The 12,826-nt window shown below is 33.3% G+C and overlaps 1 protein-coding gene across 1 annotated transcript; it reads right to left on the bottom strand.

Moving 5' to 3' along the window:
• Nucleotides 1–1,912: 1,912 nt before the first annotated feature.
• Nucleotides 1,913–11,708, bottom strand: mhc2d8.35a1 (major histocompatibility complex class II d8.35a1). Its single transcript, XM_087265105.1, has 4 exons — nucleotides 11,534–11,708; nucleotides 7,879–8,148; nucleotides 3,410–3,694; nucleotides 1,913–3,273 (listed from the first exon to the last, which is right to left on the bottom strand). The coding sequence occupies exons 1-4, from the start codon at nucleotides 11,610–11,612 to the stop codon at nucleotides 3,227–3,229; spliced, it is 681 nt and encodes a 226-aa protein (XP_087121231.1). The 5' UTR covers nucleotides 11,613–11,708; the 3' UTR covers nucleotides 1,913–3,226.
• Between the last annotated feature and the right edge of the window lie 1,118 nt (nucleotides 11,709–12,826).

A 12,826-nucleotide genomic window follows, 5' to 3' on the forward strand; every position in this document is an offset into this window, starting at 1 on the left:
TTTTAAATACAGCACAGAAAAAGTATATTTAAATCATACATCTAAGAAAGCACTGCCTGTAAAGTTCCACAACACAAGAGAAACACCAAGTTTCTTCAAAGACAGAAGTTAAATTGAACCCAATAGTTTGATAAACTTCTTTCTATATACAACAGGATCAATACCCACAGAGTACAACCACAACAACCACAAGTCTGAAGCAGGGGAGAAATGAACCTCTCCTTGGGTTGAGGCACACTGCTCTTTTGTCGCAGCATGTTACTGAAGTACGCTCCAATGATGAGCACCACCTGGGCCAAATAAGCTCTAGTGAGCAGGCAGAGAGACACATTGGAACAGTGGAAGAGAATCACACAACACAACCACTCCCAATGGGCAGTAAACACACATATAAACAATAATAATAAATACATCCAAGTGATGGAACAAATGGGAATCTTGCAGTTCTGACACAATTGTTCAAACAAATATTAAAACATTAATTCTTTATTTCTTTGGTTTCTAAAATTATATATTTTTTCTTTTTTAGAACTGGACATTCAAATGTGGGTAAACCTCTATTTCAAACAGAAATTTCCAATTTTATTTTACAAAAAAAAAAAAAAAAAAAAAACCACCATATCTATGACTTAATAATTGATAAATCTCAAATTTATCATCACTCCTGCTTTTTTTTTTTTTTTTTTTTAGGAAAAATAAAGTTGTAATTTTATGTAATAGAACAAAACAGACTAAAAATGGTTCATTATTTTTAGTTGTGTATTGTAAACAGGGAAGTTTTCAAAATATGATAAAATATTTTCCTCATAGTTTCCCTAAAGACAACATCTTTGGTACACAAGATGTTTTTCTTGTATGTTTCCATAGTTCCAGAAATGCACTGCATTTTTTGTTAGTTTGTTTTACTACATTTTACAACAATAAACACAGTAAAATCAAAGTTTCTCATTGTTCTTCTCCAAATATATCCATGAATTCAAGCTTCCTTGCTCTTTGTAAAATAACAAGTTTGTAATGTTGACAACAATCACAGTAAACCATTTGTTTCTTGTCTTTTTAAGGATACATTGCAAAATAAATCTTTTAAATATCACTGCAAAAAAGTTGCTGTTTTCTTACTGAATTTCTTAGTTTTTCCTCCTTTCTTAAGTGTTAAGTCGTTCCCACTTTAAATTAAGTGGCCTTAACTAATATGTACTTACACATGATTTAATAGTTTGTTGCAATGTACTTATTGTGTAAATACATGTATTTACTGTGTTCTCAAATACATTATAAACACAGTAAGTACATTGTATTTATTTTTTTTGATGTAAGTACATAGTAGTTAAGGACACTTAATACAAAGTGGGACCGTTAAGTCTTATATGTCTATCAGGTGGTGATCTTCAAAGTGAAAATGTATTAATCTACTCTATATAACCAACCCATATTTCCACATATGTTTTTGTCATTTATTTTCTCTCTTTCTATTTTCTTTTGGTAACGCTCTTGTCATTTATTGCATTATTGGTTGATGTTTTGTTCTATATAAATGAATCATTTTCAGTATGTTTTTATCATCTTTTTTGTTGTTTGTCTTTTTATTGTCCAGCAGTTACCGATCTCACATAAGTGTTATGTCTCGTCCCATTTAACATGACAAACCCATAACTGTGTACACACATCGATATGCCATTTAACACATTATAGATCTAAAGAGAAAGTGTGTGTATTTTAATCTAATGAAAGGATTTACCCATATGGCCCAAAATTATTACAACAATCATGTCTATCATGTCAAACCACTTCTAAAAACCCAACTTCCCCAACTTTCTTCCCACAAAAGTACATAAGGGGAAAGAAAGTTTATTTAATCATGTGAATTGTACTGTCATGTTTATGAAGATTAATTAATAATATCCAGTCCATGTTAAACACCACAGTTTCCAATATTTAATGGTCATGATATGTTTTACATCCCTAAATCAGAAAACATCAGGACAGTATGGAAAATACAATTAAATGAGAGTAGTAATTTCTAAACTTACTTAAACTTGTATTTCATTGCAGTCAATACGACAAACATTGTTTAATGTATTTCTCGTGATTAAAAAAACAACAACATATTTTTCAGCAAATTTCTAAAATATTGGAACAGTTCAGCATGTACCACTTTGTATTTTTGCCATTCCTTTTTACAACACTTAAAAGACATTTAGGGACTGAAGACACCAAGTGATGAAGTTTTTCAGGTGTAATTTTGACCCATTCTTCCTGCAAACAAGTTTAAAGGTGGACAACAGAACGGGACCTTCTTTGTTACATTTTGTGCTTTAAAATGTGCCACACATTCTCTATTGGACACAGGTCAGGACTGCAGACATATACTAAAGAAATAATTTAGGAACTAGTGAATAAGGGTGTGTGGTGAAATTTCAGACATTCCGGTTACTTACTCGAAAACCAAGGTTAGATCTATCACAGTTATTTTCTGTGTTTTGTCCAGAAATGACCCGTTAATCTTTTAATAGGTTTTTACTTTAGATTGTACAGACTTTTACTGTTAAAAATCGCAGACATTTTTTACAGTGTAGAAGACATTAAATAGATCGATGAAAACTTCAGGTGGTTTGGTCAGCCCACTTGGAGCTCAAGTCCCAGCCACTTAGAGCTGACCTGCCCATTTTGAGCTTCTCCTAAACTCTGTTAATTTACAGTTTACTGCTATTCACTCTGAAAAAAATGTTTAATGATCTTCTGTTGAGACTGAAATTGTTTTATTTTAGTTAATTTTATTTAATGCCGTAACTGAAAGCACCGTTTGTGCTTATTGTTTTTCTGCTGTTGGTTACTTTCTTGAAAACCATAATATTATCCAAAATGTTTTTAACAGAATATTACTGTTTTGGTGGGAAAAAATGCATTTTGCTGTAGAATCTAACTGTTTTTAAAAGTTTTTTATTTACAGTGTTGCAGAGAGAGCTCAAATGAGCTGTGAGTTAAGCTGTGACACATGCAAACAGCAAAACACTAGCAAATTGAAAATTGAATATCATCAAATGTAAAAAACAAAACGAAAAAAAAAACAAAAACAAAACAACAACATTGAACCCAGTTTTAAAATACACAGTTACTTAAAATGATCAGTTTGTCAATTTACTTCCATATCTCCATTGTAGTTGAATGCTTTAATAAAAAAAAAAGTTCCAGTCGCGATACCCAAAAGTCCAAGAGACAGAGCCACTCAACAGAACACTGATGGTCCAACACTTGGGATGGCAACATCAACATCTGGTAAAATACATAAATTCTATTTTAAATATTCTAAAAATTCAATTTGAGGATTCAAGAAAATTACAACAGATGAAAATATTGTTTTTAACAGACTAAGAGTTGAAATAAAAAGATATAACATCCTTATACTCACCATATATTTTGGCCTGAGGTTGACCAAGCAGTGCTTCATGGATCACTCTGCAGCTGTAAATGTCTCCTTCAGCTGGTGTGAACCTAAACGTGGAGAAGATGTTGAAGGTCCCATCTACCCTTGGACGATACTGGCTTAAACTAATGCCTTCTGTCACATTGACATTATTCTTAGTCCACAAGATTCTAATAGACGGAGGATAGAATCCAGTCGCATGGCAGACAAGAGTGTTCTGAACACCCAGCTCAACATCATCTTTTGGATATATAGATGTCTGTGGTGGATCTAGAAACACAAATACCTGCATTAGTTTAAACAAATATTGATATCACCATAACTTAACAAAACTTGGCACTGGATATATAACAATTTAATTTCTGTTCCCACAAAAAAATAAAAAAAGTGGAGTGACCTTTAGTGAAAATACTTTAGTATAAAAATTACTCCATTCAACAGTCCACCCCCCCCCCCCATACCCGCATTCATCTCTTTGAAATAAAGCACATCTTAGGTTATGCAGACACGCAATCTAAACATGACAAATGAACGCACAATTTACACTAACACTGAGGAGAAGAAACTGTTAAGTAAAATAATTTCTGTTTTATGTACACAAAAGTATTCTAATTGTTGCTAATATTCTAATTGAACCACTAAAGCATGGGTCTCAAACTCAATTCCTGAAGCTCTTCAGCTCTGCAGAGTTTTGCTCCAACCCTAATCAAACACAGTTAATGCAAATAATCAAAGTGTTCAAGACTACTAGATATTGTTAAGCATGTTTAATAAAATTTGCAGAGCTGTAGCTCTTCAGGAATTGAGTTTGGGACCACTGCATTAAAGCAAATGGTTTTCCAGCCTGATCTCACGAGAAAACGTAAGTATTTTACGTTTTGCCAGTTTAGTGGCTAATTCGTACGAATTCGTACGAGTTCAGTCGTACGAAATGGTACGATTTTTAAAAGGAGGCGTGGCACCTGACCCCACCCCTAACCCCAACCGTCATTGGGGAAAAGCAAATTGTACTAAATTGTACGAATTAGATCATACGAATTCATACGAATTAGCCACTAAATGAAAAAGTTACGAATTGCCGTGAGATTGTGTTGGGTTTTCAGGATATTTTTGGTACCTTTCTGGACTTTAAAGAGTCAGAAAGTTTGCTTTCTATCTATGTAGGATAAGAGAGCTCTCAGATTTACTCAAAACACAATCTTTTCTGTTCTGAAGTCAAACGAAGGTTTCAAGGATTTGATATAACCTCAGGATAATTCATAATATGATCTTTATTTTTGGGTCATCTAACATTTTAATGACAATTGCAATTCTGCATATATTTTCAAGCTTTTATATAATATTTTTAAATATTAATTAATTTTTTGTGACTTGGTTTAAAATATGAATTAGAATCAGTAAAAATGTTATCATAAATTAACCCTTTTTAATGTCTTTTAGGTTTTTCTTTCAGACAATTAGATGTTGAAATGACGTTCCCTAATGGTGCAGAATGAAGGTTTTTATGAAAAGTTTTGGACTCTTAGATGAAATCAACTAAAACATTAAATCTCATGAAATCTCAGCAGAGGATCAACAAACAACTCAACAGCATCTGCAGCTTTACTTATTGTATTATTAACCTGTTGGACAGTTACTGTCAGAGGTCTACAAACTTCCCCTTCACATTTATTAAGAGTTAAATGTTTTTGTTGTTTTATAGAATAAACAGGTTTTCGGAATCATCATTACAGTCAATCGTGGTTGCTTTACTCGGGGTCACTCTTTTAAAATGAGCTAAATGATGTGATTTGTTATGGCAAGAATCAGCTTGTAAATGCTGCTGGGTCCTTTAAAAGTTTACTTTAATGATATATTTGCCACTGTCCCCTCACAGCAAGAAAGTCACTGGTTAGAGTCCCGGCTGGGCCAGTTGGCATTTCTGTGTGGAGTTTCCATTTTCTCTCCGTCTTGGCGTGAGTTTTCTCTGGGTGCTCTGGTTTCCCCCACAGTCCAAGGACATGTGCTATAAATGAATTGAATAAACTAAATTGGCCGTAGTGTGTATGGGTGTTTCCCAGTACTGAGTTGCAGCTGAAAGGGCATTCTCTATATAAAACATATGCCGGAATAGTTGGCTGTTTATTCCACTGTGGCAACATAGAGACCAAGGAAAATGAATGAATGAAGCTGCTGATGCTTTTTGCAGAAGTGTTTATGATCCTCTGCTGAGATTTTGAGAGATTTAATGTTTTAGTTGATTTCATCTGACGCTGTGTTTGTCCAAAAAAGACATTATAATAACTTTTATTCTGAACCCAAAGTGGACATCATTTCAGCATTTTAACATCCAAAAGAAATGTTTAAAAGTCGTCATTTGTACACAATTGTGCTTAGTGGTAATGATCTATGTATATCGTATTTTGTTTCTTCTTTTTACTTTTTTGTGTAAATGGACCCCTTTCACAAGCCTATTATGATGTGTGTAACAGTCGTCATAATCTTAAATCCTCGAAGGTTTTTAATATTTAGATTTTTTTTTTTAATTTATAATTTCTATGTATTTACATATATATTATATAATATTTACTACAAATGACAAAAAACTAATTACCGTTTGTGCGAGGCATTTCTAATGCAGCTTCTGGAGCAGGACAGTAAATATGACATGCCGTTTTCAGTCTCACAGTATTTTTTCCCTTTTTCTGAAAGTCTTGATAACACCATCATGGAGCTTTTCTTTTATTACTTCAGGGAATAAGATTGTAAAAAACATTTGTTGTATTCTCCCATTCACTGCGCTTAAAGTTTTCCCAACTATGATGACTTCTGCTATAGAGAAACCCGTAAATGTGAAAAGGGTCTATATTGACAAATGTTGGAATTATATTGAAAAAATATCTGATACTCAGTTTCTCAAATAAGTGTTAGAACATAATATTTTAAACAGCTTAATAATGATCATATTATTTGTTTTATGATGTGTAATAGGGCTGCCTTGTTTAGTCTCGGCTGTAGGAGAGATTTGAGCTGTTGTATTTACATCATGATCATTAATCTTTTTCTTCTGAAATATATGAATGTAAGTAACTGTTTGTCTAGAAGAGGAGGAGAGAAAATATACTGTGTATCTTACTAGAATAAAACCCATCGCCCGGTTATATACTGAAAAAATAATAATCATTGCCTTCTCCATAGACATCTGCATGTATTTCACAAACTTTATATTGTATGTTTTGCTAGTAGTTGTGTGTATTTGAATGTCTGAAGCGGCTCGAAATGTTACACGCTCTGTGTCAGCCTTTTTAATTTAATAAATTTGTATTTTTGAAGCCTTGGTGTTGTCGCCTTTGATTGACGTTTGCCCTTTTTGCGGTTTTGGCTGAGCACCCAATTTAGAGAGATGTGCGTGCTTTTGTACAGTTTTTTCAATACTTCAGAGACCAGCCTAGGCTGATCAAATCAGTGTGATTGCATGCGTGAAAGGGTTAGTAGTAAAAATCTGTCGGCTTCAGTCGCCAATATACAGCATGTTACTGTAAAAATAAATGCACTAAATAAAAACTTGAGTAATGTAACGAAGTGGCTGACAAAGAGGGATCCATTTGCAGTATATTTGTTAAACACAGTTTAATAACAATCAGCACACAGATGTAATGTGTGTGCGAACTCACATCAAACACAGTAGTGTATGATCGAAGGGCTGGTGGCAGGTAAACACAGGATGAGTATGCAGGCATGGGTCAGAGGCATGCGGCTAATCTCAATATGGGTATGCAGGCTAGAGTTCAAGGCAGGCGGCGTGGATCAGAGTTGGGGTTTAGGCAAAGGTACAAGGCAGGCGGCAGGCAGGACAAGGTCAGTGATCAAAGCAAGGTAAGCAACGGGGAAGCAGGCAAGGATGAGAAACGCTCAGTAGTGGTGTTAGCCAGGGCAGAACAAGACTTCGCAATGAACTGGAGTGTGTGTGCTGCTTATATGTGTGAGCGTGGGTCATTAACTGAATGAGCTGCAGGTGTGCATGCTGTCAGTGTAAGTGGATGACTTAATGTTGTAATAAATGTGGTGATGAGGACCTCTGCTGGCCAGCGAGGGGAATGACTGGGACCGAGTAGGTGACAAGTAAACTTTTAATTTCCATAAAACTCAAATTAATATTATTATTGATATTAATATTATTCATAATGCTTTAGCAATGTAAGCATATTAGTACATTTTACTTCATAGACCACAAAAATAAATATATTTTTTGAATAAAGTTATTGAATAATACAAAAAAAGACAGAAAACATCAATTTAACTTCAAGAGCAAAAATTAATTTACAATTGCAATTGCAGTTACTCTCTTTAATGCTGTGTAACTTCAGTTTAACAAACTGTATTATGCCATTTATGGTAGAGAACTGTAAAATAACAGATACATATTCCTGCTAACTGCAGCTGTTAGTATTTTGCAATTAATTTATGGGGCTTACCCATTTCTGGTGGTGGGCTGTTAAAAATTTTAGTCAAAGAGACTATATTAGCTTTGCATCCTGTCATTTCAATAACACTTGTTTCATAAAATCTAGGAAATGTAATAGGGTCTCCAAAGTCAGGTAATGATAGTACTCCTGTCTTCAGATTATAGTCAGCATGCCACATCTCCTCATTATCAATTCCATGCATATCCTCTCCATCAACTGCTTGCATACCCTCTTCGTCTGTATAAGAGCATCCATGAATTGCAAAATAATCATGTACAACTGAAAGAGAATTGGCATTAAAAAAGTTTAGTTTATTAAGTTTTAGTTTAATTACAGTATAAGCTTATTTATACATGAAATAGGAATGAGGTGGTGTTCTTCTACATAGTTCAACTCTGAGAATAAAGAAAATTCAATGTTGAGTTTTCATCTGGTTTGAACCTTAACACAGACGCAGTGATTAATTTAATGATATCATTAAGTGATTAATTGAGTGTTATTAAAAATTTATGATAAACACCTACTGTTAACAAGCAGAATCACTGAAGGAACACAAAACTACAACCAACTTCTGTTTGTATCAAATAATACATAAAGACACCATTTTATGATTTTCTTTTTATTTATCTTGTAACTTTACTGACTTAAAAATTGCATTAAATTAATCAAATTAATTGAATCTTAACAACCATTGTTTAATTAACATTCCATTAAGCACAGTATGCAAATGATGTCTTATGTCAAAGTGTCAAAACAATGATAAAAACTATTATAATCTTTTTTGGACTTTAATCACAATCACAGATTCAATCAATGAAATAAAACACACTGAATCTCTCGACATCTCAGCAGAGGATCATTAAACAACTCTATTAACATCATAAGCAACTTCACTTATTACTACCCTATTTGACTTTATTTTAGACGTCTCTAAGAACTAAAAGTTCATTCGTTCATTCATTTTCTTGTCAGCTTAGTCCCTTTATTAATCCGGGGTCGCCACAGCGGAATGAACTGCCAACTTATCCAGCAAGTTTTTTACACAGCGGATGCCCTTTCAGCCGCAACTCATCTCTGGGAAAGAGAACTAAAAGTTATAACTTATTAAAAATGTTTTCAGAAGTCACCATTATTTGCTTTACTAGGTCTTTTTGATCCTTTATTTATCATGTTAATTTGTTGAGGTTTCGTGTGTAAGGATGTTAAGTCTCTCCAAATTATTAAACCCTGAGAACTGTTATGGAATTCCACACAAGACACAGCCATGAGAATTATTAGGCACTAAAACAATAAACTTTCTAATCTGAGAAGAAGATCAGTTTAGAAACCAGTTTTTCAACTGTCTTGATCACGCATCCTCTGCCCTCAGCTTTACCTCTACCTTTACCTTTAACTCTCCACCAGAGCTGCTCACTCACATTCCGCTCAGAATGTCGCAAGTTTTTAATATAGTGTATCTTGTGGCTCTATATTTATGTTTGGTGTCATTGTAAATGTCTCTGTGTGATTGGTAAGGTGGTCTTAATTTCACTGTAATATTTTACTTTTTTTTTTATATCTGTTGATTTGCGTACATCAACTCAAGATCAGGCAAGGTATGCTGATTTGAGTATTTAGGCAAAAGGTGCAGAAGTGTCTGTGAGATCCTGTTGCCAGGATACCCTGTTGCAATGTATGAGTCTCTGAGCTCTGCATCGAGGTATGAATGCTGTAAAGTACTTCTACATTAGCTTATTTTGTTTATTATGTGAATTAGAATGGAAAATCTTTGCCTGACAAAAAAAAAATGAAAATTCTTGTATAGCTCTAATATCTTCCTGAAATCATTCCTTAAATCAAGTAGATTGTTTAGGCTGATGTTTCTGCAGCCTACGACCAGGATTGCTCATACACTCGGGCATAATGGATGGAGCATAGGCACAACATTAGATACCTGTTGATTTCTGACAATCACTGATTTAGTATGATATAATCTAGTGGCTAAATCAAACTTTATGTATGAGCAGGCATGGGGCGGCCTTATATTACTTAAAGGAAATTAGTTTACAGTTATATCCTATATCTAAGAACCAAAACTAGCGAGGTTTTGTCCTTGAGCAGATCTAGCCAACATACTGTAAGCAACTTCGGTTAAACAATGAACCATAAAATGTAAATAAGTATTTATTAGGTTAGACGATCTAAATTAGACCAAATCACAGCCTATAAGGGATTAAGCTTGAATTAGATGAATCTAAATTTTAATTATTATAAATTGGAGTCAGATTAAATTCAGAATTGGAAACCAATTAAAATAAATTTTAACCAATAAAAATATTTCTTTTCACATGTGCTGAAAAGGCTTACATGCTTTTACCCTTCACCCATGCTGTTAGTTCCATCATTGGGCTAATAGATGGACCCTTACATGTGTTATGGCATTGCTGCATCAGATTTACTGTGGTAGTTTTGATTCCCTCATTGAGTCAGTGGTTTAGTTTTGTATTGTGATGATAACATTATTATGATTTCATTAAGCTGCTAATAGAAATCATGTGATTCTGCATATTAAGCAGTGCTTTGATCAGGTTTTAAAAACACATTGAACATCTGAGCTCTTTAAAACACACAGACATCAAGATTCAGCTTATGAGTTTTGATGGTGACAAATGTCTTGCCACAGTGAATGCTGCAAGAATCATAAAACACTCATATGACTCCCAGCATGCGCTGTGCCAAGAAAATTTGTTACCATCATTAGGACTCATAAGCTAATTCTGTTTTTTGGGTGATTGGGGTGGTCAATGTGCTTTCAAAACTTGACTAAAGTATTGCTGGATGTCATTCTACCATTAGCTCAATGTAATTTACAACACAGTACCTTTATTTTACACAATTAATCATCCCTGACTTAATTCACTGGAATTATTATTCTGTTATTTTTCTGACAAAAAATAATAATCAGATTGCTTCTTATTTTTCTTGCCATACCATACAGTCACAACAATGTAAAACGAGCTAACTTTAAGGTGCAGAGACTCCAAAAAAAGCAACCCTTCTTCACCACAGTGATGACTTCTGAAAACTCATATTTTCAATAAAACAACAAAAATATTAATCTTAATAATTGTGAATGAAGGCTTTTTTAGATGTCTGACAGAAATAAAGTCAAACAGATTATTTATAATTGATGCGGCTGATGTTTTTTAATGATCCTCTGCTGAGATTTTGAAAGATTAAATGTGTTTTATTTCAGTTCATTTAATCTAAAGCTATGACTGAAATTAGTTGTAGCATTGTGTTCCATCAGTGATTCTGCTTAATAAAAGCAGGTGTTTTTCATCTATTTTTTAACACTCATTATTCTCGTTAGTTCTTGAAACTGTTAAAAACCATTATTTGAGGGTGCAAACCTGATAAAAAATCAATGCTGAGGTTTTCAACTTGTCGATCTTCAACTTGTTGATTCATTGATAATTCAATAAAGGTCTGCTATCTGGGTTGTTACTTTCTTGTAGAAAATTGCAAAATACAAACTTTTTTAAATTTTACGACATACTGCAATGATCTTGTTTTGAAACAATGCTTAAGCAAAATTATTTATTTAAATCTGCAGCAAACAAACATGTTTTGAACTGATGTAAAAAAAAAAAGTGATTTAAAGTGATTAAAAATATTTACTTACTTTCAGCATGAGTTGAGAGAAGGGTGGTTAAGGTGAAAAGGGTCATGTACAGCTCCATCTTTAAAACAGCTGAACACATATAACTACTCTGGTGACAAACACAGGTGTTATTTCCTCTGTTTGGGCTTTTGCATCGTTCACTCTGATTTTAACCCACACACTGACATCATTGTCTCTAGGAGGAAGAAGAAAGTGTTTAGCTGTCAAGCTGCTTGCTAATCTAATCTAGTCGTATCTAATGTTATGATTCTTTAAGTCTACATGTTAATTGAGAGAATTTTCTTATGGATGTTCGCTTTACAATGGAATAGCACATCATTTTCTGTGTCTTTATGAATATTAACAAAGTTGAATGTTTATGGGCCTCGATTATACACTGCAAATTTTAGATAGTAGATTTACCCTAAATCTTATAATATTAACACCACAAAGGATCATATGAACACCACTCAGTGTTATGTGTTAACACTCTTAGGTCAAATTTTCAACACTGCAGAGAAATAAAAATAAATCTTATTTATATACGCAACACTTTATTAACTATTTGGTTAATGATTAAGGAAAACAACTCAAAACACCGTCACAAACCGTATTTTCTTGGATTTTAACCAAAAGAAGTTTTAAGACAGCTTCATTTTCTTTAGTTTTATTGTAACACAGCTAATACAGAATAATATAAATATGATAAATTATGCTTTTTGTGAGATATTTAAAACTTAGTATAACAATTTGGATGTCTAATGCCTATATACAAAACATTTTAAATACTTTTACTTACCAGTTGCTTCTTTTCATTGCTCCTTGTCGCAAAAAATAAAATTAAAAAATGGCGTCTGGAAAAATCCTACAGGGATATTGTTGCATAAATTCCCGGGTGTAGTTGTCAACAGTACACTGTATTAGCATTAGATACATATAACTCAGTATGTCAAGGAGGAAAATCAGCTTCTAACACTGAGAGTGTTGTTTTATCCTTATCCAACTCTAGAATTTTTACTCTAGAACACTTTACTCTGAATTACAGCAACACTCGAAAATTAACACTGAATTTGCTGTGTATGTTCCATCTTCTTTTATTTAAAGGTAACTGTGTAGTTACTAATTCAGTGAAAATCTGTTTGCTAATTGCAATCACAAATGAACACATGAACACATTTAATGACTTTACATTTTTGTGATCTGAGCTATAACAATACTCAATACCAATATGCTCACGTTGTTATTTCTCAAATGTTTATAAATGAACGTTGTATCAGTTCATGAAATACGGTTATTTTTCGTAAATTTAAACAG

The sequence above is a fragment of the Danio rerio genome, chromosome 8, assembly GCF_052040795.2.
Source record: "Danio rerio strain M-AB ecotype USA chromosome 8, GRCz13ab, whole genome shotgun sequence".
Classification (NCBI taxonomy): Eukaryota; Metazoa; Chordata; class Actinopteri; order Cypriniformes; family Danionidae; genus Danio; species Danio rerio.